The sequence below is a fragment of the Leptodactylus fuscus genome, chromosome 8, assembly GCF_031893055.1.
Source record: "Leptodactylus fuscus isolate aLepFus1 chromosome 8, aLepFus1.hap2, whole genome shotgun sequence".
NCBI lineage: Eukaryota > Metazoa > Chordata > Amphibia > Anura > Leptodactylidae > Leptodactylus > Leptodactylus fuscus.
In genome coordinates this window covers 52806796-52834780 of record NC_134272.1, presented here as the reverse complement: position 1 = coordinate 52834780, position 27985 = coordinate 52806796, and the positions used below count along the sequence as shown (strand labels likewise).

The window sequence follows — 27985 nt, the reverse complement described above, 5'->3', positions numbered from 1 at the left end:
CACACACATCAACGTTTTGCTTTCCCCTGGGAAACTGCCTCTGTGTAAGATGTGTGAATGAAGTCATGAAGTTGTTTTGCGGTGTTAGAGTTGCCGAGAATCTCAGACAATCTCTCTAGAGATAACGTTGTCAGTTCTGCTATGTTCTTCACATGATTCATTATGGCTCGACAATTTTTGGCATTGACCCCTGGCATTTTTAGAAGGAAGTCCTGAGGGCCTGGATTATATTTCTCAGATTCTGGGATGGTTTCCGAGTCAGCAGTAATAGCCATGGCGGTCGCAGCATCAGGCTGTGGCCTGTTCTGCTTCAGCTCCTCAAAGAGTTCTGCAGTGGCATAAGGTGACGGACACCACAGTATACGAAGTCTAGGAAAGTGGAGAGTAAGAAGGGTAATTTTTGAGGTAATGTCATTCACAGAAATTTCCTGGTGGATTGAACTTCGAGAAGTGAGGGAGAATGGCTTGTTGGGGTCAAATTCTATCAGAAGAATTGGCCGCTTGTAGTATCGGCACATGGAAACACACTGCGTATAGAGCCGTCCATTGTTCAATGAACCGATTAGATCACTCACGCTTTTCCTCTCCACACATATGTCTGGTGTCAGGATGTAATCTCCAACTTCTAGAGTGACAGGTTCTATGTCAATGCCACGTCTGTGGATCAGAGATGGTAACTCACTGCGAAATTCTCTCATGTCCACAATGATATTGTGCTGAACGTTCTTCTTCTGGCCTCCTAGAAACCAAAAAGAACTAGAATGACCAATACGCTAAAGGAAAACATTAACTTCCAGGGTGTCGGGTTTTGCTCTCCGCTTGAAAAGTCGGACATCTTTGGGAACGGACAGTTAAGGACAGACAAGTACTGTAAAAGAACGCACCCGATGTCCATTTAAATCAATGCAAAATGTCACGGACACAGCTAGTGTCCACTGCTAATGTCCGCACAAGATTTTGAACGGACATTAGCAGCGGACACTAGCTGTCGGACAACGACCGTAGTGTGAACGCCCCCTAAGAAAGATGCTTCAAAATTGTAACTGTATTGTAATTTTATAGGGAACACAAATTTTTACTAAGACATGCCATGAGAGTAATTCTAAAGCTGCGTAAAGGGAAGTGGAGAATTTGGATCTCAGTTTCAGAAAAACAGTCCAAATGTATAGAATTAGAAAATGAATCAGCACAGAATTTTAAGACTTTCATGGGTTGAGCAAAATTACTAGAACACTCCTAATTTTACATAGACAGTTTGAATGATTCCTGACACACATACCATTACTAGGAACCAGAGGTATCAGTAATAGGGGGTGCAGAGATAACAATTACTACCAGTCCTTTGAGCTTGAAAGGGGACCAAGGCTTCTCTACAATATAACAAGATACCGGTTCTATAGATAACCAATAAGTGTGGGGGGGTCCCATCACAGATTCTGCATTGGGACCCAGAGACTTTAAGTTGTACCTCTGATAGGAACACTCCCCTCTTTTTTCCTCAGTCAGGTAACGCTAGGTTTACACTAGCGTTCGATCTCCGTTCTGTGGTTTCCGTCTCCTGCATGCAGAAGACGGAAACCTGTCAGACCGGGTCCGGCGGTTTCGCGGCAAAGAGTATAAAACGCTCACTGCTGCTCACAGCCGGACATCTTTCAAACCCATTCAAATGAATGGGTATGAAAGAGTCCTGCAGGTTTCTGTCTCCTGCACGGTTTTGTGCAGGAAACGGAAACCTGCAGAACGGAGACCGGGCGCAGATGTGAATGAGCCCTAAGCTTATATTACTGTTGATATCCATTATTACTTGGGATTTTCTCAACATGTGTTTATTTGTTTTAGGACAGTGATAGATCAGACCTAACAGAGTTCCAACAATGACTGATCTTTGGTGTGCACCTGGTAGAAGCATCTGTGACCTTAGTTGCCAAGTTGATGGGTGTACTGACATCTACTGGTTCAGCGATACCATCTCGGTATTTCAAAGACCAAAATATATGGAGATAGAAGCCCTTGTGACTGAAAGTCAAAGCTCATCGCAAGAGATGAGCATTTCATTGAATTGTAGCTAAAAAAAAAACCTAAATAAAATAGAAAACTACAGCCCCTCACATACTGCAGTGTTGAATGCAAGTTTAAGAGCATTACTTCAGTGAAAACTGTCAGGTGTTCACTACAAAAAGATAATGTTCAAGCTTTGACTTTTGACCACAGCTGCTTTGTAAACAGTTGTTTAACCACATATAAAAGACATTATTATTGAACCAGTAGACCTCGACACACCCATCACCTCTACAGCTCAGATCCCAGATGACCCTACCAGGTGTGCACCAACAATCAGTTCTCTTTATTACTGCCAAGACTAAAATATCACAAGCCCTAAAACAATGATATAAAGTATGTGACTGAGGAGAAAAAAGGGGTCTTTTTACCAGTGATTAAAAGTGAAATTTCACTATGTAAAGATAGAGATGCTCTTTTGTTTTGTCCAATGAAATTGAAAGGATAGGCACACTTTAAAAACAGCAGCCCACATGTAGGCATTATTGGCCATGAGTTATCTGTGTATGGTCTGCTTACAGATATGAAAGGAAACTTGCCAGTTTTTTTTTAATATATTAAGAGCAGATAGTGAAATTATCACTTTTTATTTTCTGATTGTAGATTTTTCAAATTCAATTTCTGTACAAGATTATGGGCACTGCCATCTTGTCTGAGCTTCTCCTTCGCTCTGTCAACAGCCTTTAGTGATATGCATTACATAATAGACATGGCCAGTAAACAAGAACGGACTCATTGAGGTCTAGGGGAAAGACTTGTAGGCATGCTCTGAGCAGGGAGGAAAGGAGATATGTTGTGACATCTACTTTCATGGGTCACAATGGGTGTTATCTATAGAGGTGTGAAGTTGTATAGTGATCCTGTCAGCCTTGTTTGTGATTATAAATGAGGTCACTGCTCTGTAAGGTTGCTATGAGGTTTTAGTGGGCAAAGTGAAACAGCAGGATATTGTATTCTTTAAAAATAGAGATCGTGATATGGAAATTAAAAATAAAGTCATCAAAAATTCTTTACAAAAAATGTGATTCTTATAAATACTTGGTTTAAAAAAAAAAAAAAAAAAAAAAAAAAAAAGGCCATTTTTGGTGACACATTGCCTTTAAATGGTTTAAATGGAAATGGTTAACAGTACACCTGCAGCAAATAGTTGCTGTATTTGCACTTGAGATTTCTTTGTTGGAAATGTGAGATAAGCGTCTGAGAACAAAAGCTCTTGCATCACCTTTTCATAGTGAAAATAATCAGCTTAAGAATATTTACAATTGCTTCAACTATCCTTGTAAATCAGCAATGAATTCTCACACCACCTACCAGCTTTGCGTGTATCATTGGCATCTGAGGTAGGTGTAACATCCCTCTGGAGATCCAAATTTGTGTCATCTCTTCCTTCCCTCTCCTCCGGGATCACCATGCTAGCCTTCTCCCTGAAAACACAGAAAGACAAAATATATTAAAGGGGTTTTCTAAGCTAAACACTGATGACCTATCCTAATACGAGATCTATGAGATCTGTCTGACACAAATATACTAATGTCTTTTTATGCTTCTAAACGTTTATAACTTCATTTTGCTACAACAGAAAGAATACAGAAAAGCTGCAATGTATCCTGCACATGATGCGGTTAGATTATGGTGCAAAAAGCTGGTACTAGGTTCATACTAGCTTAGCATCTCAGTTGCTGGGGTCCGTCAGGGGAACCGAACAATGGAGAGACCAACCACTAAAACAGAGGCTACACAAAGAGCCCGGTGGACACCAATAACTGGCGGAGGAAAAAGTCTTCCATACAGGAGTCTACGACAGATGTCAACATAGCGGGTTCTCTTTAAAGTGGCCTTACATGTTCAAAGGAGAGGGAAGAGAGTAATAAGCTACTTCCAGGCACTCATGGCGATGGCTTATTCCCCCTGAGAAATTCATCAACATCTGTTTGGGGACAGTCAGGAGGCCGCAACACAAATTAGAATAGGCCATTCACATTAAAATGAGCAGGTTTGGTCAATATTAATATATAGTGTATGGTTATATTTACATAGGGAAGCACAGTCTGATGACATATACACTTTGGACTAGTGACTCCCACTTGTTAGGCACAAGCCAAGAAATATGAAATAAAACACACAGCAACAATAAATGCAGTGATACATCAGAGTTGTATTGGTCCAAAATGTTAACAACTTCCTTTATCTCCATTTACTTTGGCTTCAGACAAGCTTCCCTTAGTCAGTCCTCACATTGTTACCTTATCAGCTGCTCAAATGCTTCTTTTTCCTTCCTGAGTGAAGTGAGGTATCTCTGCTCTTCTGTGGATCCACCATAGATAAGGAAATAAACTCTAGAAAGGTTGGAAGATAAAATAAAAAAAAATGTAAATACGAATGTGAAAATAACACTTTCCATCAAAGATAATCCGGTCATAAAGTGAAGCTTGAGTTATTTCCAAAATGCGATTCCTAGTCACATCTGAGTGGATACCATAAGCATGAACAATGGAGCGTCCAGCAACAACCAATATACATTGTACAAACCCAGAACCAGTATATAGATTGTTGGACTAGAAGAGATTTGTAATAAAGCTCTGCAGAGCAAATTTATCATTTTCACTTAAAGGGGTTTTCCTAGGAACATAACCATATTAGACAATTTTGCAAATATAAATTTACAGAGTTTTAAAGATTTTCTCTAACCATCTTAGTGGTGACAGTCTTTTGTCTTGATCGGTTGGCAATGGATATGACCTTGAATGCAGGAATCTTCAATGGTCTGGCACTTCTCAGAAACACAACCATGATTTCTTATTGTGCACATGTTATCAGGCAGGGACACTACATGTAGGAGACGATAACCCAGCCACAATAAGGAAATCATGGCGGGGTTTCTGAGAAGTGCCGGATTATACAAAGTTCTTGCGTTCATGGTCGTATCCATCTGCAACCAAGCAAGACAAAAGATTTTCCCCACTAAAATGGTTAGAAAAAAATCTTTATATATATATTTGCAAAAATGTAAGTCTTAAAATATACACACAGTTATATTAAAGGAAAAACAGAAATAATACATAGTCCTTAGCTGAGCTTCTATACTATATATGACTATAAGGTTGGAAACACACATGTGGTTTTTCATGCAGTTTTTTTAAGTTGATCCAGCAGGAAGAGGGAAGTTCTTAATATTTCTCTAAATTGTACCAAAAAGAAAAAAATGTACATGTCACTTCAGCCTAAATATTTACAACCATCATTCTGCCAAATACCTTAAAGTCTTCTGCTTGCTTGCCCTGTATATCTCGAGCTGTCGCACAAAGCTGAGCTCTGCATCATATAAGACGACGTATCTTGGATCCACTTCATGCAGTACCCTGGTAAGAGCATAGGGGTCAGTGCAGCCTTGCAAAGGATGGATGACAGTGAGGGGCTCCTTCAAGATGCCGTAATAACAGTCTGAAGATAAATTTAACTGAAGATCTTCATATTTCGGCTCTTCTATGCTACTCTCTATGCTAATACTTTCCTCTCTGTATTTGTCTTCTTCCTGATCTTTTCCAACATCGTCTTCCTCTACTTTCCCCATCATCTGGGTTAAAGTCAGTTCCGTCTTCTTTAAGTTTTTTTTCTGTTTACTTGTGCCTTCTTTTGTCTTCTTTGCCCGAGAGTTTTTCCCATTTGCAGCCGAATCTTTCTTCTTGACAGCTTTTCGGTTTTTCAGCCACACTTCAGCAGCTTTCTCATCTTTCCCGAAGCTTTTGTTGTACAGTCTCATCAGCAGCGCCTCAGCCCCCACTGCAAGGTATTCTCTAAGCTGAGCACAGGTCCGATCATCGCTGGCACAAATCAGCACACGGCCTGATAACAATGGAAAATGACAAATTTAGTAAATATGGAAAATGACTGACTGAATAGCCTTCCAGTAAAGCTACATTCACACCCGTGCCGGAGCCTCCATCACAAATTACCTAGTACCTTTTTGTCTGGCAAATGTCGGGCACAGTAATGGAAACCCAACGCACCTCATTATAGTCAATGGATCTGTCAGGCCACATTGGTGTCTGCCATGTAATACATTTGCCCCAGCTTGCATTCCGTTTATAGGGATTTTCTCATGAACATAAACATATTTAAATTTGTAGACAATTAAAATCAAAACATTTTTGCAAATATAATAATTAAAAATTTAGTTATTAAGATTTTATCTACCGGTAATCATCTAAGCGGAGATAGTCTTTGTCTTGATCCCATGGATACGACCATAAAAGCAAGAGTTTTTTATGTTCTGAAACCTAGCTGTGACTTCCTTATTGTGTCTGGATTATCTTCTCATACATGTAGTGTCCTTGTCTGCTAACCTGTCCACAATAAGGAAATCATGACTGGTTTTCTGACAAATGCCAGACCATAGCACGTTTCAGCATCCATGGTGGTATCTAGTGGCAATTGATCAAGACAGACAGCAAATCTGTAAAAACACTTTTAAAGTTCTATATTTAAATATGGTTATTTTCATTTAAAAAAAAAATACTTTTAAAATTTTTTATCACATTAAAATATGTTGGAATCTTTATCCCCCTTTTAAAAAAAAATAAACAAAAAAAAAAAACACAAAAAAACCCATACAGTATAACTGACCAATAAATGGACATTATGATATTATTTACATACTTCACATAATATAGGCAAGGGGGGGGGGTTACTTTTTCCCCATTCAGATGTATTACACTTGATTTAAAGTGATAAATGAAGCGGAGCAGATTGATATGTTGTTTTATCAGAAAAGCTTATAAGTTGTCACATACTCATTTCTATCTATATTTTTGCTTGGCTTAGGAGTCTGGGGTTGGTCTTATCCACAAATTGACAGCTATCTCTATACACATTAATACAGGGACCAAAACCAAACTCACAAACCAATGTCTGTGCCATGCAATAGGAGCAGACACAAACCCCTGTGGTCAAAAGCCAATGAAGCAATGCAGAAAAGAATCTTTTCAGAATATGAAAATCAGCCTGAAAGTGCTCCGGGGAGGGCCAAAACTGAGTACAGACAGTTGCATATGCCCCAGCTCTCAAATGTGTCCGAAGTCTCTGTGATTTCCATCTTCATCCTCTGTCTGCAGCATGGCTATCTGTAGGCAACCGCAACCAGGCTGTATAATCTGCCTCAGTCCAAGCGAAGATCACTCCGCACAGAAAACTAATGATTAGGACTATGAAGTCTTCCTTCTTTCTTCTTCTGTTCCTTAGCTGCTATGGACTCCTAGTATATCTTCTCTTCTCAGCATATGTGTGTCTACGTCTGTAATATATTACTGTGTATTATCCTGTATCTGTATTACTATGCTGCTGTAACATGCTGAAATTTCCCCACTGTGGGACTATTAAAGGATTATCTTATCTTAAACAGACCCCGCCCCTACTGCACTTACAGGCCAATTTGAATACCTACATAAAAAAAATGATCACCTGGCAGTGTTTTGTGGCCACAAAGGTAAGTTTCTGTTCCACATGGTACTATTGGTTTGGAAGGTATTTTGGAAGGTATTCTGGATGTTACAGATTCTCTTTCAACTAAGTGGCAGAAGCGCGGTTTTACCCTTTGGCTCTGACTGGCTTTTATTGACAGCTGCAGACGGTTTATAGAAGTCAATGGCAGTGGCAGAGAAAAGATCAAGAAAGCCAATCAGAGCAAAGGGTCCACAAACGCTTATGTTACAATGTTGATGACCATCCCTAGAATAGGTCACCAATATGAATCTGGCGGCAGCCCAACAGCTGGAATCCCAACAATAAGCTGTTTCAAGTGGCCATAGCCCTTGGGAAAGTGCAGCTTCTGCTTCTCAGGCCTGTGATGTCATCACAAGTACTAGGACCTGAGCTGCAATAGCAAATACAGCCGATATACTATGCACGGTGCTAGGCTTGGTAAGCCGTGAAGAGGCTGCAGCTCTTGTCCAACTGCTGCAGGCTGATATGGGGGTTTGTGAGCGTCGGACCCCCGACTAACCTGAAGTTTGATGAAGAAAGGTTGTCAAAGACCAGGAAAGCCCCTTTAACGTCAATTATCTAATTTATAGCTATAGCAACAGACACATTGAAAGCAAACAGCAGGAATGAACGTAAAGTCAGAAGAAATAAGATGTAAAATGGCCATACACATGTAAGTCTATATCCAGAGCTCAGAGGTCTAGTGTAAGACATAGATGGTACTTTCACCACAATTATGTAAATCCTGGCTCTTTCTCAATCTGGTTTAACGCGACTGACCTTGATTACAGATCGTTAAACAAACAATGCAATGATCCCCATGAAAACAAGCCAGAAGAAGCCGGATATGTGATCTTACACTTCATAACACGCTGTCAGGTTAATGCTAAAAATATAACTTCTCATTTAACAGCCTTGGTGCCAGATGTCAGAATGGGGAATTTACTTAAGAAAGAAACACGTTCCGAAAACTGCAGTGCAAGTAGAAAATAAAGCTGCGTTCTTCAGGATGGGTTTTTACGATTTTGTAGACAACTCTAATAGATGAAACTATAATTTATGGAGTCAAACTGCAAGAGTTAAACCAACAGAGAAAACCTAGTGGGATCTTAATCCTCCAACAGTCAGAGTTTGAAAAATAAAGTGCTATTCACATACATGTCTGTCCAACTTGCCTGGCTTTCCTTATATGCTCACTCCATATTGTTGACAACTTGCTGTCTAGGAGCCTGTTGACCATCATGCTATAGAATTGGTGGCCGGGCCACTGAAGTCATTTCCCTCGGTCTCCTGAACAGGAAGGGGACAAACGTCTTGGATAGTGGGAGCTGACTGCTGATGAAGTTCCCATGCTCGGCACTTAGCTCTGCTTCAAGTACAGTGCTATAGTGGGCGGGGGGGGGGGGAGCAGAAAGACCCTACTGACTATGAGAGCAGGAACATCAGAGCAGTGAGACTGACAGCATCCCAATGCTGCACCCATAGCAGCATCAGAACCATGATTGTCCAGGCAGGCAGTGCACTTAGACTGTACACCCCACAGGGCCGAAGAAAGAAAGCAGGGACTTAGTACTGGTGCAGTGCAAAACCATCTTCCTATAAATACATGTATAGTTTGCACATTGTTAGGGGGTTCCTTTAGCGTTAAGGATGTCACTTACTTTGCCTTATACACCACTTAAATTATGTATGTAGCATTCTTTTTATTTCAGGAATAAAATCCATAATAATGGCAAAAAAAAAAAAAAAAAATTATACTAATTTAATTTATTACTCATTTTTTTTGTTTTGTAATTCCAGTAATTTGCTGTTCATCATTTTTTTTTTTAAATTTAATTTATAGCCATTTTTGCACCTTATTACATTATATTTTTATAAAATTCTATATAGCATAACAGTAGGGGGCTTAGAGTCAGCAGCAAGAGGAATCAAGAAAGAGGAAAACTGAAGGAAAGACCCATGGTCAAATTGGAGAATTACATTAAAATAGGTTTTTTCCAACATACTTTTACTACATTTGTTACAAGCAACAGTATGCGAAGGTATGACCCCAAACCACATATGTATTATGTACAAAATAAGGGGTCAACACTTTGATGTACTTCGATGGCGTTGAGTAGTCCGACTAATCGTTGTAGTTGCTAATATTGATTACCATAATTGTGACTGATATTTGGCCTCAGTACATCCGAAACACAAAGTTGCACAAGGTTTTATTACAAGACTCTGTGGTTTTAGCAAGATTGTTATTGTCTACAATGTTTGTGTAGGTAAAAAAATGTTAAAGGCAACCTTTCTCAAACTAGAGGTCCTGGGAATGACTAAGCAGTAGATTATTGTTATATCAATTGGCGACCAGGCTACTACAGTGGAATATTCTAAGTGAGAGATATAGAAAAATTGAAGGCTGAAGTTCAGAGTTGTATTGGATGAACAATGTGTTCTTGGGCCTTAGGGTTTTTTTTTGTTTTTTTTTTTTAAAAGAGGACCTGTAACAAAGTAGAAAATGCTGAATAACATAACATTTGATTCTCGCTGTTCCTCTGCAAAACTTGGTGATTTTCTTTTTAAAATCTGACCTCTCATTCAAAAGATACGGCCATTGGAAAATGATATGTTAACTAGCTGTGATTCTCCAAGTGGGCGGGAACCTTTTATTTTCTCATAGACAAACATATTGTGTATATGACATGTTATTTAGCATCTTCTATTAGGTGACAAGTCCTCTTTAAACAGATTATTTGTATTGAGATACACCTCTAAACAATTTTACATTTTCTGACAAACTGAAAAAGAAGGAATTTACGTCTTTAAATTTCTGAAGAATATGACAGAAGTGGTTAGAAGTAGAGATGAGCGAGTACTATTCGAAACTCCCGTTTCAAATAGCACAGTCCCATAGGAATGAATGGAAGCGGCGTTTAACCCCCTGTGTGCCGGCCGCTTCCATTCATTCCTATGGGTGCATGCTATTCGAAACAGAAGTTTCGAATAGTACTCGCTCATCTCTAGTTAGAAGTAATATATTATATTATGGCCAAGTAATATTTCCTAAGACTGCCAAGAAAGCATTTCTATAAGAATTTTCATTCTGGCCACAAGATATGTACTGTAATAACTTTGAAATCAATGTCAGTTATCATCTACTGGGATTAGTCCTATAAGACTGCTCATTACTGATATTGACTGTTATAAAAATATGTTCTATTATTAAATAAGCCGCCAAGTTATTTAATAATCTGATTATTCGGACTTCACTCTAGTCAAACAGTGACTGTGTTTAGAAAAATTCTATCATACATCTAAGGGTTTGTTCACATCTGTGCTGTGGTTCCTGATAAAAATGGAATCCACATTGCTGGATCGTATCAGTTGTACAGTGGATATCGATACCATCCACACCTGACAGACCCCATTTACCTATAGAAGGATCCAGCAGGTTGCATTATAATGGATGACATTTTGATGGAAAATGATGTAATTTGCAATGGAAGCTCCTTACGGAGCCTGCAGTGCAGATGTGAACATAGCCTTCGACACTGCATCTAATCCCAGTGTTATTATAAGGATTTCAATAAAGTGAAGATCAATCAAAACATTTTTATTTAAAAAAAAAAAAAAAACACTACTAGTATAGCTTAACTACATGTAAAAATGTACAAAAACTATTTTCTGCAGTGTGGTATACAAAAAGAGCTATTAAAGATAAAAGTTTGCATCCCCTGCAGTTCTATTAAACCAAATTTACAACTCTATAGAGATGTATACAGCCATAAATTCGGGTCAGTATACAATCTTGGCCTTGCATCTGAAATACACATAAATACGGGTAACATTGGTTTTGAATGAGGCCAAACCCTGCATTGGGCATTGCCGACAGGGAAGCTGTAAGAGGCAGTAATAAGGAATTTCTCCCCACCTATTCTCCCAGATAACACTGGCCCTACACTAAAAGATCCCACTAGCAACATTAACTATTAATCTGCCTGATTAGAGTTTGCCTGTGCAAATTAGCTGCTCACTGGTTGCCCGTGACCTTCAGCCAAAACCCCCCAGTTTAGCGGATAATCTATTGGCAGGCTATACCAGCACTGGAGAAGGAAGTAGAAATGATAGTGAGATCTAAGCGATATGTATTGCCTGGACCTGTGGGGAATAGGTAGTGACTAACATACAAGGAAAAGAGCATTCCACTACAAAGCCACATTTACTTATATTCAGCACCATAACGCCATAATATAAGTACAATACAGAGCATGTGTTTCCAATATCCTTAGGAGCAGAGGTCCAACAACCCGGCCCCCAGGCCGCTCAGCTGTTTGAAGAGGTTGCAGTGTCCGTGTACTTTTAGCACAATTGTGCAACAGCCATGCTTGGTATCACAGTTCAATCCTTTCACTTGAATGGGACTGAGCTGCATCAGGCCATATGACCATTGAATGCAACGTCTGGAAGCCACTTCAGCCAAATGATCCATGGGGGTTCTGGGTGTTGACCCCTACAAATTCTATTCTAAGAATAGGTCATCAATTGAAAAGTCTTCCAGTTTGTCCAGTATGCTAACAATATAACAGAATCTTACCTGGCCCGCCTAGAGCGTCACTGTTCTTGTTCTCCATTTCAATCTCCTTCAAAACTTCACTCAAAGCTTCCCACTTAGGGTTGCTCTCTAGAATCAATTCTCTCTTTCCATCTGGTGATATAAATAAAAAAACAAAATGTGAAAAGTTATTTTTATTTTGTATCAAAAGAATGTAAAAATAAAGTCTAACAAATACATAATGCTATAATAATAATTAAGTTTTAAAAAGGACCTTTGACCGCCTCTACCAACTCCAAGATTTTGAATCCTTCAATACATGCCACTCCATGATTCACAAACAGACCCCGCCGTTCCTGAGAAATCAATGCTGTAAACTTCAGCACCCAATATGGGCCATCAAGAGTCAGGCGAGCAGTGCCATGCTTTCTGCTCCAGCCCAGAGCCACCCACCTGACAGTAGGGAGCTTAATTATCATATTACTAATTATAACACTAATTGTTTGGAAGTAGTGGGGGCCAGAAACAAAATCCAACTAAGCAAGAAACAGTGCATTAAAAGATACAAAGAATTGGAACTGGTGGTGGGGGGTGAATGGTCCTCTTTAATATTCAATGACAAAGCTTTACTGCAACCGAACAGGAGAACAATGAATTGTAGTAGGGTAGAGTGCATTCAGAAGGTCAATTTTACAAATTTTTACAAAAGTTTTCACCTGTAAAATCAAAAACACTATAGAAATGTCGGCTTTCCTGTGCCCTGGGTAAAGAGCTATTGGTCCCGGTACCGTAGCGCTTTACAGTCAGAAGGGCATTCCTGACAGTCATTCAGGTACGTCCTTCTCCACAGCAGTGCCTATCGCGCTGTACAGTGTGAGCGGGTAGGAACGCCCTCTCCTCCTCCTGATAATACTCATCTATGGACAAGCACTGTGAGCAGAGGGAGGGGACGTTCCTCCCCGCTCACACTGTACAGCGCTATAGGCACTGCTGTAGAGAAGGACGTACCTGACTGACTGTCAGGAACGCCCTTCTGACTGTAAAGCGCTACGGTACCGTGACTGAAAGCTCTTTACCCGGGGCACAGATCGGGAAAGCCAACAGTGCGCTGAATTCAGCTTTCCAGCAGTATATAGAACTACCTGTGCCCAAACCCATGAAAGGTCCTCTTTAAGGGTATGTTCACACAGCGTTTTTTGCAGGTTTTTGATCCAGTTTTTGCAAAAACTGCTTCACATTTTTCCAGCTCAAATTAATTTTAATGAGTTTTTCCTTCCTGAAAATAGTTCGTGTTTTTTTTTTTTTTTTTATTGTTTCAGCCAGAGGAAAAAAAATCTGCTGCTAACTCCCATTGAGATAAATGGGAGGCGTTTCTTGAAGCAGATTTTTAGGTGGACTCCTCCTGCAATAAAATGTTCTGTGAACTCACTCTTAGGCCGGCCGTCTGTGAATTAAAAGCACAGGCGGCACATGGGGGACACCATGATGCCCGTGCAGCCCCTTTCATTAAATGTATAGAAGCCAAGAAGGCAATGGCCGCCAAATAGGACAGGAATAGGACCTGTTCTATATTTTGCGGCCCGGATTGTCAGCCTACATACATGACCATGTAATTCATGATCATGAGTACAGGGCCATAGAAATGAATGGGTCATTGTGCTTTCTATGAAATACATGGGTAGCACACACGGTTCATGGCCACGGTCATCTGCAGGGGGCCTTAATGTGTATATGTGTGCCTGCTCAGAAACTTACCACAGATTAACACAACCGCGTTTCACCTGTTGGCTGGATTTGGCAGCCTGACCAGAGTTCCAGCAGAGGGATTCCTAGCATTATATTTATCTATAATACTAGGAGTCCCTGCCTCCCAGCGACATACTGTCTTGTATTATTATCAATATAAGACACCAGGTCGCTGGGAGGCAGGGACTCCTAGCACCATACATAACTATACAGATAAGAGTTCAGGCTGGTTAATGCAGTACACACACGGTTTCACTCTTGTAATTGCGGGGTTACACAGTATTAGTTTCAAAATGAAAAGGATAAGACAATGGAATAACATAGGAATAGCAAAGCATATTATAAAGTTGCACAGCCTTTTATTTATACAGTGTTTATTAATATCAATAAGTAGAAAAAGTAGTAGTAGTAATAGTAGTAGTAGTAGTAGTAGTAGTAGTAGTAGTATGGGACGGTGCCATAGAAAGCAACAGAAACAAGAATAGGGCACAGTGCTCACTAAAGCACCATGGCCCCTTTAATAAGATGACTGGCCAGAAGTGCTAACATTTAGGTCCGCTGCGATCTAATAATAATGGCCTATCCTATGGCCACTTTCACATGTCAGTATTTTGCATCATTAATTGTAAACCATAACCAGACGTGACAGAACATAGAAGAGACACAAATGTTTCAATTATAGTTTTTTCTGTAGGTTCCAATACTCATTTTGACTTACAGTTACTTATTCAAAATCCTGACCATGTGACAATGTTTCTTCACTTACCCCGTTTGTCATTTGATTCCTCAGTTTTACATTTTTTAGTAGCTTTTGAGTCAGGAACATGATAGACCCGGCCTCGAGCATGAACAAACATGGACGTACTGGAGTCAAGAAACAGCCAGCCTTAAAAAGAGAGGAAAAGACATATATGAATGGTAACACCTGAACATATAAAGTTGTCATGTAGCACAATTAAAGGGGTTCCTGTACCTTTAAAAAACTACAAATATTCAGTCCTAAAATAAACGGCAGTTACCTTCTGATGTAAATCAGGTTTATATTGTGCACCATTTTCTGGACCTATGGATCGAGCCAGCAATGTAAAGATGCTATTTTCCCCATTTTTTTCCCACCTAAATATCTAAAGTAATTGTATCTTATTTAGAGACTTTTCTCATATCCTGACATGGCCGATTCTGGAGCTTCTTTTCTCAGAACACTTTGTGCCATTCCTCTGATATCCACCCTACAAGTCAATTAATAAATTGACAGCTGGGAGATACAAGGTTGGGGGGTGTCCCTGCCAATATGGACAGTGTCAGGGTATGTGAGGATTCACAAGAGGGAAAACACTGTTTGATTCTGTTAACCCTAACCCATCTATCTGTGGTGTGCAATGATTTGCCAAGTTCTAGTGACAGACTCCCTTTAACATTTCGGCTTGTTGGCACCGTAAAGGATTCTTCATAGTTTACATAAAGGTGATGAAACTGTCTCCTGGTCATGTGACGATTATATGGGTATATGGCTTATTACAGTACATTTACGGGGCTATTATACGTGCGGCTGATCCGTTGTAAGTGCATGCTAATTGCCACTAAACGCCATGCTACAGCTGTATGATTATTACAAATTAATACAGCAAAGCATAAATCTGCCTTGGTCATGTGATGATCACACAGGTCCATGACTCATTGCGGTACATTTAAGCTGCTGTTACATATCCAGTTGAGCCTCGGTAATCGGACATGAATTACTGCTAATTGTCATGCTGAATTCTGGTACTATACAAGTACAGCATGGCAACTAGCGGATCAGCTGCACATGTAATAGCACCCCAAATGTGCTGTAAAGAGTCTCGCACCTGTGTTAACACCCTGATGACCAGATATTCATCACCTAGAAGTCAACAATGTTCCTATAAAGTGATAGCAAGCAGATATCTTGAAAATCCTAAGGATCTAATGCAATTGTATAACTTATCTTTATATAAATTATCGTGCCTTTTGTACTAAAACTGAAATGCCCCTATAAGTTTAATAAAATCCAATAGGTCAATGCACCTGAATTTTGCCCAAACGCTTTCTCGCTGGCTCTCATTGACTCTAGCAGGTTCAGGAAGGTCACACAGTCGTACTGGGACAGGTACTGTAATAGGGTACGGAGGATTTTTAAATCCTGAACCAAAGATTTTGTCTTGGCTCCAAGTTGATGCCACAAGGGATCCAAGTAATGTCGAATAGTCTAGAAAAAAAACAAAAACCCAAACACATATTAAAGGTGTTGTCTGCTCACGAAAAAAAAAAAAAAAAAAAAAAGGGGAAGAACCCGTAGGCATATATCTCAAATTTTGGCTCTATGCTTTGTTCCCCTGTAAGGGTGCATGCACAAGGAGTAATGCTCCGCTCATTCAGACACATAAACACATGTCAGATTGAGCACTGTAAAACAGAATCCCATTGATTTCAATGGGTGCTGGTCTTACGCATGCTACACACTGAAATCAACAGGTTTAAAAGCCTCCCATTGAGTTCAATGGGTAGTGTGTGTAAGACCGAACCCATTGAAGTCAATGGGATTCTGTTTTACTGTGCTCACTCTGACAAGTGTTTACGTGTCAGAATGAGCGCCGCGTTACTCCGTGTGAAGCCTAAGGGGGTGAAGCTAGCAGTCAGAGGCTAGCAGTAGGAAGACTGCTATGAGGGCCATGACCTGACATTGGTCTAAGCCTGCAGTCATTTCACAAAAGTGACTTCTGCACGAAAACATATGGAAAATACCTTGTCAAAGGCCCTGCCAATGGCATTTTCTAGGGACAGATCTTCCACCTCTAGAGCAGGATTGTAGCGTTTTAGCTCTCTCAAGCAAGCGTTCATGATGTCCAGTATGGATGCTTGTATAGCCAACATGGCTGGGGTCATTGTGATGTGCAGCTCCACCACTTCAGGCTTATGAGTCTCCAAAAAGGAGTTCACAGAGACATGAAACCTTAAGAAACAAGGATGTGTTAGTCAGGCCTCAATGAATGGCTTTAAACTTAAACAACAGAGACAACAGACACATAGGAACAGAAGGGGGGGCGGAGGAATAGGGGGGGAGAAGGTCCAAGATCAGAGGCCACATAACGCACAGTGAGCGTCCCAGGGAGACCAGACAGAGTGGAAATTGTCCAGGGTATTATTAAGGCTAGCAGTGAGGAACTCGAGACTCCTAACATCTTTGATACGAGCCAGTAATTCAATGCCTGATGGGGGGTTCCCGCTCCTCCAATGCTTGGCAATAAGGGTTTTTGCAGCCATACAGGGGTGCAAGAAAAGTCTGAAATCTCAGTCTTGGGACCCATGATTAATGATGCAAAAACTTGTCGCATAGGGACAGTAGAGGAGGCAGACGCCATTTTGGAAGCTCAAGGACAATGTGGTTTGCAAATATTGTAACTCATGGGTGCTAGAGGCTTTGGGGAGGTGTGGCGTACAGACCTTTAGTGTTTCTCATGCCATTACCTCTCAGTGTGTGGCGTTTCTAAATTTTGTGAGGGGAAAGCGGGCAACCCCTTTAATTCGACATGTGATGAATGGCACTAACTATATTTTCCCAAGTTCACAGAACTGTGTGGCATTATCTCTCCTTGCAGAACACACACAAATTATTCATTTCCAACAGATTATTACTCTTTTTATTACTTCAAAGCAGAACATTAATCCCTTTTGTGAACGGCAGCCAGATCCGTACTAGTCTGCAACCTTTTATTCTTGGTCACTAATGCTCGGTGGACTAGACGGAAGAAAAATCCACCATCTGGAAGAAGCTGCAAACAGCAGCCAAAGTGCCCCAAATAAGCCAGATAAAACATGGGAGAACTGGCATGGAGTCAGCAGTTTCCAACGCAATGTGCTGCGAGAGTACACAGCGAACACCAGAGCATCCAGTGATCAAAAGACTTTCTTCATTAACCCTGACGTTGCTTTAGAGTTAATGAAGATTCATTGTGCCATTTAGAAAATGATGTAACTGAATCCATGCTTCTCTGCTTTGTTCAGTCCAGCTGGATCCATGACAGCAGCAAAAGATTTCAGCAAAAAGGCCCTTTCTCTGATAAGTATAGGTGAAAAAAACTTCCTGTTATTAAATGAAATCGCATTTTAATGGATCATTCAGGACTTCTAGGAAAAGAATGTTGCCGACTCTGCAAATATGTTTTGGAAACACAACAGAAGGAATCGGTGAAGGAGCCGGATAAATCAGCGGTGATGTTGATTTATAGACTTAGATCAGGCAAGGTCCAATGAATGGAAAACAGACATGTTTAACTTGATCAACTCCAATATTTCCTTTAATCCCCCTATAAATAGGCATGTGCTGAGTATGAGCCTTGCATTGTGGAAGTCAGTGGTGGTCTGATATTACAGACATCACCATTATTGTGGTTCTAGCCATGATACAACCGGAGACCAGTACAATACACAGTTGGGAGTGGGAGCTGAACATAAAGAGTGTAGTAGAATCCCTGCTTAATATACCCCAAAATCACAGTTTAAGGTGCTTTAGAGACTCAGATAGAGCTGACAGCAGAAGAAATCTCTCAAAAGTGCCTCCCAAGTAGGAAGTACGAGATATGTCCTTGCCAGGGAAGGGGTTAAACCACATATACATAATAATACATATGTTATATAACTAAAACGGAATTATTCTTGGTGACCTAGAAGACTGTATTACAGCATGCCACTGTTATATTACACAATGCTTAATATTGTATAATTAATTACATACAAGGTTTATTGAATATTTACTTTCATAACATTTCAATTATTAGCTTTTTGTTGAATTTGAGAATTTGTTCTGCTTCTGACTAACCATGGCTGTTCTAGGAAGGAGTCAGAATCACTTGGAGTCACTGTCCTGGAGATATTGGTGCCATTCATATCAGCTATCAATCAGTGATGGAGTTTCCTTACAGCTCAGTGTCACTGCTGGTTATTGGGGGATCTGTTCTGTACTGTCAGGGAGGAGCAGACAAGGGGTGCGATTCTGAGCTCTGACACTCGCTGCCCCTGAATCACACCTCCTGTCTTACACCGCCCTTCTGACATTACAGAACTTAAATAACACATCCGGCACCAGAACTACTTGTGCTTGTTACATCGGAGCGGTGGAGGCTAGAGAGAAGATTCCAAAAGAGCTGGAATCAGTGGAGCAGGGACTATTAGAGATGCTAAGAACTTGAATGGCTGGAGGTGGTGAAAAGTCCTCTTTTAGAACATTCATCATAAGTGATGTAAATGGCATCCACAATACATTTGGGTTGAATTCATAATCCACATGTGGTTCAATAGACTCACCAAACAAGGGATAGGCATGATACACCCAGTCTAGCATCTCCCCATACTCACCGCATGTGCACCAAAGATCCAGTGCATGTGTAGTAAGGAGTCAGTTATATTGCAAAATCAAATATTGCTGCAGAAATTGATAGACTGCAGGGACATAAAGTCCGGATGCCGCATGTGCCCCACCAATGATGGGTATGATATTGAAGGTGAATTTGTCACCATGAGCAGGCTGAACTCTGGCCGAATGAGACACCTGAAGAATGTGTTTGCAGACAAAGACCCATGTAACAGAAGCAAATATGATAGCTCCTGTCAAAACTGCCTCCCCAGGTGTGACTTATAGACAAATGGGGGCTCCTAACCAGTAAAACCCAGTTCACCATCTGAAAAGCACTGTGCTAAATGATTATACAGTCCTTGGGCTATTACCTATAGAGAAGTAATGACTAATAGGCTCCAGCTACTTGTTTCCACTCATTGCAGCAACTGCAACACACATATATGTGGTCAGAAATCCTTAGGTTAGCAGTAGAGGAATATACTGTAGTGGTGGGCAATGGATGGCAGAGGAAACCTTGGAAAGTTACACCACCAAACTGTTAGACCCGGGCGACTTTGCAGCACTAGTGAATGATTTTAACTCCTGAATGACAGCTGCAGACACAACCGCTGCTGTAATTCTATAGGTAAAATCAGTCACTAGTGCACCAAAAAGTCACCGTGTAACCTGAGTCTTAAGGGCTCGTTCACACGGAGTAAACGCGGCACGCAATGTGCTGCGTTTATGGGACGTTTGCGCTGCGATTTTGACGGTGCATGTTTGCGGTCGCGTTATCGCGCGTTTACACGGCGCTAACGCGACCGCAAACATGCACCGTCAAAATCGCGGCGCAAACGTCCCGTAAACGCAGCACATTGCATGCCGTGTTTACTCCGTGTGAACGAGCCCTAAGAGTTTTTACACATAAAACCATAAAGCAACCATCCTCTAAGTAACATTTTCAAAGTGGCAAAGACATCACTTTTACTTCCAATATCAACATTACAGAAAAGTTTAGAGAGTAAAACAAATACGAGTCTGCATACCTTGGCCATAAATAAAGCTTTCTGACAAACAGGTTTCTCATTACTCGTTCCACCTGGCAGAAACCGGTCTGAAAGGCGCACGGATTGTCTGTGAAGGCTTTTATGAAACCCTGCTTGTTCTTTTGTCGGTACAAACGCAGTATGAAGGCTTCCTGGCAGGACTCCATAATCTTGTGTGCCTTATACACCAGAATACCTGCATATAACAGAATACGTATATATGAGCCAGTACATCATTACAATAAAGCTTACTTACCTCTCCAAATGTACACGTAATATTACTGAAATTACTTTTGCTAATTTTACCCATTAAGCAGAGGATAAACAGCAATTAGCAACAGATTTTCATGACCGGTATGGCCTAAAAGGTCCAAGCTATCAGGATATTAAAGAAGGACAGCCAAGTGTACTTTGACATTCGCCAGTTGCCTTGCAAATACTTTATACAAGCTGTTTACATGTGCCTGCTTTTTGGTGCCCAAAACTAAAGATGAATGTTCAATGCTTTAAACTAGCAAAAAAAAAAAAAAAAAAAAAAAAAAAACACAAAACAAAAAAAACACAACCAAGATCTGTGCTATAATTGGTAACCAGGTTTACATAATATACCTTGTTTGCAAACACAATAGTTAAGGAATCAGATCAACTACATCAGAAGTGCAACACAAGAAACTAATACGCCAGAAATAAAGCAGGACTTTGCTGACATCTAGTGGTGAAATTGGAATAAGTATACTTTTGTGTAATATGAATACAGTATAGTGAAAGCTCTTTGAGATGAATACTCAAAATTGCATTAAAAATTGGTCTAAGATGATAGCCAGTATGCTTAATATATGGTGAAACTGAAAATTCATCACAGAAAATCTAGTCTATGTAAGAAAGATGTCTTCTCAAAAAGATGGTTTATTGCCTGGTCGTACCCGTCCTAGAATGAAAATTACTACAGAAAATTCTTCTTAACACAGAACCTGGGGGATTCCAGCTGTGCAGAAGGCTTAAGAATTGTAAAGGCAACTCTGGACTACAATACAGGATGTAAGAGGAGTAATGCAATGTATTCACACGATTAGGTGGACACCTAACATTAATGTCCTGGGCTCCATGCAAAATATAATACAGATAAATTATAATCCTACTATAGTACTTGGTGTGTTATCATACACGTTTGCTCATAAGGGGCAGAGACCTTGACCCTTTGGATCCAAGACCCAGGTGTCAATGCTGCCTCTGCACTTATTACAATTACAGCCTTGTTCAATGGTGGTGGAACTGTTGTCCTTTCTTCTAGTGAGGGACCCCTGAAATATTTTCTTCCAAATTTTATATCTCAAGAAGTTTGGCATAACTTGGGCAAAGCATGACAAATTTCTCATTTAGTATTATGTTATGGCTGTGATGTGGGTCTTAAAGATAAAAGGTTTGTTCATGCAGGTTGGAGGCGATGCTGATAGTTCACAGAATCTGCACTAATCTGCTTACTTTGGGCCCCAGTGATGACATGTCAATACAAAGTACAACTACTACATACTACTGATCCCTGTGACTGGCTGCGAAGGTCACATGTCAACATGACAGGTCATAGGAAGAAGCGAGTGAATCAAGACTAGCCAAGGAAACAAGAAAATCCTTGCCATGAGAGTGGCAAAAGATTGAGAGTAAGCATACGGTTTGCAGATTTGCACTTCCCACTGCAATCAGTGAAAAAAATCTCCAACAAATATTTCCTCCGTCCACAATAGAAAGTGACACGCTGCAGATTTAGGCTGAAGCCCCACATTACAGAAACGCAGCTTTTTTTGTTGCAGATTTTGCCAAAGTCAAAGCCAGGAGTGGTTTGAGCAGAAGGTAAAAGTATAAGAACTTCCTATATAGTTCCCATTTCTTTTGTAGACATTCTTATCTTTGGCTCAAAAAAACGCAGCAAAACCTACGACAAAAATAGCTGCGTTTCCGTAATGTGGGGCCTCAGCCTTAAAGGGGTTTTCCCAGCTTATTAATTGACGGCTGTTTCTTTGGATAGGTCATCAATTTAGGATCGTCTGGACCTCTGCGATTCAACTGTCTGAAGAGCTCTTCACAGAAAATCAAGCACGGTGCCATACATGTGGATAAAGGCTGTGCTTGATATAGCAGCTCAGTCCCATTCATGTAAATAGGCTGAGCAAATAGGCCAAGCTCATGGAGTGCCACTGGATTTCAAACAGCTCATTGGAAGAGGTCCCAAGTGTCACACCCCTGCTGATCTTCTGATTATAACCTATTCAAAGCATAGGTCATCAATTAATAAAGTCTGGAAACCCCCTTTAACAATCAGTTCCATTTTATTGCAGTAACTTTCTGCTCCAAGTGTCTCATCCACAATCCTGTTAGTGAATTCCACAGCAGATGTTCCATCCGTAAATTTCCATCGTGTCTGGACTCAAAAGGAAAAGTTCTACTCTACTGTACTGTGTATATGGGAGCTCATAAAATGGTAAAGAGTAGAAAGTGTTACTTGCCTTGCCAGCTTCCTCATGCCAAACATTTATCAATTTGACATCTTTACGTATGTGTCTGCTTTTGGTGTGGATTATGACCTGGATGAATCCTTGGAGCACTTACCAGTTATGTGGTTGGCAGGAATCCGATCAGTGAGGAAATCAACCACAAGGATGCGGCTAGTGACAAACAGTACTCCACCTTGTGTGTATACATCATAGCGCTCATTGCTGCCCACCTCATTGGTGATCATTTGTGGCAAATGGGTGATGCCTTCTGATCGCATTTGTTCAATTAGATACTCCTGTAATAACAATGCAAAATGTATATAAAAAAAACAAACAAAAAAAACACATTACTCCAATATAACAAATGGAACTATAGAGCGTATGCAAACAAAATAATATGTACAATTCAGTTTTTCATGCACAGCATTTTTAGTGAATAGTAATGACATGTGTATGAAAAAACATACATCGTTGTACATTACATAGGGGCTGTGCTTGATGCATCTGAGCTCCATTCAGATGAATGGTACTAAACTACAGCCACAGTATCATGTGACTGAAGAATGTGATGTCATTAGCATAGAAAAAAAATGCACTGATCTTGTAAGCACTATGGTCTTTTCAGATCAGCGGTAAGTCCTGGATACTCCTTAAAGCTAAGGCCCTACGTTATGGGCTGCAGCAAAGAAGCGTTGTGGGGGAAAAAAAAAACATGGTGGCAACGTATTGCGGTTTTTCCCCCAGCGCTTCTTACAGAAAGACTGCAGAGGAAACATCTGCAGACTTTCTGCTTCAATTCTACCTATAGGGAAACCTCTGGCGTTTCTGTAGGTATAATTGACCTGCTGCGATTTCCAAAGCTGCGACAGTTTTGGAAATCGCAGCATATGCGCTGCACGTATTTTCCCGCAATGTGTGGATGGGATTCGCTAGACTCCCATCCACTTCAGTTACACACCATTGCCAGTAAGCTGATTGATACATTTTGTAGTGGCTGTTTATACAGTTTTATACCAATGACGTAAATGGGACTTGGCTGTAATACCAGCCACAGCAAAGGGTAGTAAACAATAGAGGCGATGTTGCCTGATGTAATCTGAATCAACCGATCTGTAGGGCAGCTGGAAGTTAAACCCTCACCTATCTGATACTGATGTGATATCAAAGTCCTGGAAAACCCCTTTATAAGAGGATCTCACTTAATGACTACCTTTGTGATGTGAATGGACCACAAAAAACAGACTCACAATGGGAGTATCAGCTTGTTCTCTGAGATCAGTAAGAAATGAATATGTCAAATAATATATTACTAAGGTGGTTGGAAAATACCGTATTTTTCGGACTATAAGACGCACTTTTTTTCCCAAAAATTTTTGGGGAAAAGAAGGGTGCGTCTTATAGTCTGAAGGTGGCGCCCGGCATCCGCTGTAATAGAGAGGCGGAAGCCGGCAAGTGATAGACGCCATTACAGGTGCCGGGGCCTGAGACATCGCTGCGCTACTCTGCCCTGCATGAAGCCAGCAGCGGCAGGGGCTCCTCCGTGCCCCCGCCGCTGGCTTCATGCATGGCAGAGGATCGTAGCGATGTATCAGGCCCCGGCGTCTATCCCTCCCCGGCATCCGCCTCTCTAGTACAGCGGATGCCGGGTCAGTATCCGTGGCCCCTTCTCCCCCGGGGCCGGTCCCCACCGGCCCCGTACCTGTAAAGTTGCAGGCCGGCTCCTGCGCGACGATATCGCAGGAGCCGACCTGTTCGGGTGACAGCCGGGAGCCTAATGAGGCTCCCCGGCCTGTCACTGCTATATATTAGTATTGCGGCTGGTCTCTATGACCAGCCGTAATACTAATAGACAGAATGTCCCATAGACGGCAATACAGTTGTATTGCCGTCTATGGGACTTGCGATCAAGTGACCGCAGGTTCAAGCCCCCGGGGGGGAATAAAATAGTTAAAAAAAAGCTTTAAAAATATGAAATAAATAAAAGTTCTAAATCACCTCCTGTTTTTTTTTCAATACAAGGTGATCTAAGCAATAGATATCCCCCAAAATGGTATAACTAAAAATTACAGCTGGCCCCGCAAAAAAAACTACAACTCCCATATATTAAATATTTTACCAGTTTTTGCTTCAAAATTTTTTTTCCCTATTTTCCTCCTCTAAAACCTAGGTGCGTCTTATAGTCCGAAAAATACGGTAGTTATCCAGCAACGCATACTGGCATTACCTCTTCTGCAGTATTGGTGTTAAGGACCAGCACTAAGTTCCCAGGATCACAATAAAGCTTCAAGAAGTTCTGCAGGATTCTATCAATGCCAAGTCCCCGAGCGGTGATGACAAGTCCATCTTCATGGAACAGGTCGAGGAAGATTTGATTTTCATATTCCAGGAGAGGAGCCATTGACTAATCTCAAATGTCTAACCTGAGTATCCAAAGTGCTCAGTCCTTTAATAGTAGGGAGGACATAAAGGATGGCAAAAAGAAGACTAGACTCCTTACATCAGCTGATCTTCAGTATCTATAAGAAAGACATAGAATGTGTCAGTATTTGTAGGGCTACAGTCCTTTTATTATCCTGTCCATTAATACGGGGCTTAGTGTAATTTATAGCAGGGTCAATTCTCTGACTTGGCACTTGCTTCTTTTACTGGAGCCTCTGAATGTTTTCAATTCATTCCTATGAGAAACAGTAAGCTCCCTCTTAATAGCAAGCTGCCAACTCTCCTGACTAGCAAAGACGAGCCTGCGGCAAATTAACGCTGGCTCTTCAGCAGGCTCGTCCTTGCTAGGAGCAGGCAGCTTGCTGTTACGAGGGAGCTTATTGTTTCTCATAGGAATGAATTGACCAGCGTTGATTGGCCAGTGTACAGCATTCGGCTAATCAACGCTGGTTCTGCTGGAGGCTCGTCTGTGAAGTGGTGTAGTCTAAGGTCGGACCACAGCAGTCTCCATTGTGGTCCGACCCTAGACTCCGCCACCTCACAGACGAGCCTCCAGCAGAACCAGCGTTAATTGGCCGAATGCTGTACACTGGCCACTCCATACACAGTTACTCAGTGAGAGGCAGAAACAAACAGCTCTCAATAGAGAAGCACAGGAAAGAGGGAAAAAGGAAAAGAAGAAAAAGAAGAAGAAAAATAAAAAATATCAGCACGCCATCGGCTTTCCCGTTATGTGCTCTGGAGATATCAGTGCTGTTACTGATGTCTGCTCACTGTCAGAAGGGCGTTCCTGACAGTCTAGCTGGGCTGTGAGGAATGCCGCCCCTGACTGTACTTTACAGCTTAGCGTTAAGGCTAGACGGTAAGGAACGCCCCCTCTGACGGTACAGAGCTATGGACGAGTACTGGGAGACTGTCAGGAATGTCCTTTTGACAGTGGGCAGAGATCAGTAATGGCACCGATATCTTCAGCCTTGGAGCACATAACGGGAAAGCCGACAATGCGCCGAATTCAGCACACGGTCGGCTTTCTAGCAGTATATAAAACCGCATGTGCCCGAGGAAATGAAAGGTCTTCTTTAATGACACAAATACTGCCAGAAAATCAAAAGCAGTCTGAAAGTTTTGTTACGCTTTAAATACTGCCAAGTATGTATGACCGCCTAACTCTTGGCACACACTTCTGGATCTTAAATATATCTGCTGAAAAAAAGCCACAACATTTGGCCACAAGTGGTCTCAACAGTCACAAAAACGTATTTTGCTAGTAATTTTTACTAGAAAACTAGCGTACAAATCCTGATAAAATTCCCCCCTTTTGCTTACAACACACTTTCTCAGCATCCATTTAAAGCTAGATTTTCGATAGAAAATCTATATAAGGCCATGTTCACATTTGCACCGGAGTCTTGTTTGAAAACACAGCTTTTTAATCTAACACTTTCAGTTGTCCATTCGTAAAATAATGGACCCCGCAATAGTTCAGGGCTCGTTCACATCTGCGCCCGGTCTCCGTTCATCCAGGTTTCTGTTTCCTGCACAAAACTGAGCAGGAGACGAAAACCTGCAGGACTCTTTCTCACCCATTCATTTGAATGGGTTTGAAAGATGTCCAGCCGTGAGCGGCGGTGAGCGTTTTATGCTCTCCGCCACAAAACCGTTTTTTTAAATCGGACACAGAGTCAGACATGCAGGACTCCGTGTCCGATTTTTAAAAAAATGGTTTCACGGCGGAGAGCATAAAACGCTCACCGGCGCTCACGGCCGGACCCAGTCTGACAGCTTTCCGTCTTCTGCATGCAGAAGGGGTCCGCCTGTCCATTGTTCTGGTCCTGCAGAGTAGTCTGAATATGCACCAAATATTAGACAGAGGCGCACGCTGTGATATATTGTTAGAAGTAAGAGTCATTCTTTGCTTTACCTCACCTCCACATTGACTTATTATTTGACATATTTTACAAATTGACAACATTGCACCCCTTGTCTAGACACTTTTAGTAACTGTATAGGACCCCCCACGGATTCAATACACTTGGGGGGGGGGGGGACTCCATCAATAGGAATCAGGAACTCGACATCTCAGAAATGGTGAGAAATAGACACCTGAAGGATATGGCAGCGCTGAATAGTGTGTCATTATACTCATTACTACTCTAGGAGTAACCAACCCTTTTAATACGTTGTAGATCTGCCGTGTAGTGCCCAGTGTATGTGTAATAATCACACATAATATCGCATAGCAAGAAGAGGGCCACTTATGTATAGAGATGAATATGGTGGCACAGAGGCAGCACAGGCACCAATAGTGAGGCACCTACAGTCCTGCCAAGCTTCTACTTATTACATTACCCTGTGAGTGTGACTGCTCTATAACCACGAGTGCAGGGCACAGCAGCCTGGCACACACATAACCTGCTGACACTGTCACTACCTGAGCGTCTCCTTCCTCCTCCTCCGGTCTCACCAGCCTGGACTCAGCACTTGTCATGCGCAGTGAGCGGCGCCTCCTCCTCCGTATACAAAAGGTAGATGCTAAATCCTAGAGGGCTAAAGGACCTTTGATGACGTCATGATCATGTGATCAGAGTCTTGTGTGGGCGGAGCTATTCTAGATTGTACAGCACTGTGTTACACAGGAAGAGAAAGCTGCAGGGAATGGAGACTGGAAGATAAAGAGGAGAAGAGACAGCATGTGTGAGCAAGATGGGGGGATGGGAGTGTAGGCTGTGTGTAAGATGGGGGAATGGGAGTGCAGGCTGTGTGTAAGCAAGATGGGGCGTGGGGGAGCAAGATGGGGGTTCAGACTGTGTGTGAGCAAGAGGGGGCGTGGGGGAAC

The 27985-nt window shown here is 41.4% G+C and overlaps 1 protein-coding gene across 2 annotated transcripts; it reads right to left on the bottom strand.

Moving 5' to 3' along the window:
• On the bottom strand, positions 1-27619 carry ERCC4 (ERCC excision repair 4, endonuclease catalytic subunit). 2 transcript variants are annotated; one of them, XM_075285636.1, is made up of 12 exons: positions 27581-27619; positions 24935-25226; positions 22826-23006; positions 20222-20417; positions 16586-16793; positions 15869-16049; positions 14589-14708; positions 12119-12229; positions 5313-5901; positions 4302-4394; positions 3370-3482; positions 1-739 (listed from the first exon to the last, which is right to left on the bottom strand). In XM_075285636.1, exons 2-12 carry the CDS (start codon positions 25106-25108, stop codon positions 9-11), a joined length of 2697 nt encoding a protein of 898 aa, XP_075141737.1. In that variant the 5' UTR covers positions 25109-25226; positions 27581-27619; the 3' UTR covers positions 1-8. The 2 variants fall into 2 exon arrangements, with proteins under 2 accessions (XP_075141737.1, XP_075141738.1); XM_075285637.1 differs by lacking the exon at positions 27581-27619 and having other exon boundaries at positions 24935-25227.
• Positions 27620-27985: the final 366 nt, after the last annotated feature.

What these genes read in the sequence shown, in the direction of transcription:
- ERCC4 (XM_075285636.1), bottom strand. Translation starts at nt 25,108, where the DNA reads ATGGCTCCTCTCCTGGAATATGAAAATCAAATCTTCCTCGACCTGTTC. An exon ending in ACACCAATACTGCAGAAGAG is followed by an intron (nt 23,007 to 24,934) that starts GTAATGCCAGTA and finishes TTGTTATTACAG; the next exon opens with GAGTATCTAATTGAACAAAT. An exon ending in AGCGTTTGGGCAAAATTCAG is followed by an intron (nt 14,709 to 15,868) that starts GTGCATTGACCT and finishes TCTCTTTTTAAG; the next exon opens with GCTGGCTGTTTCTTGACTCC.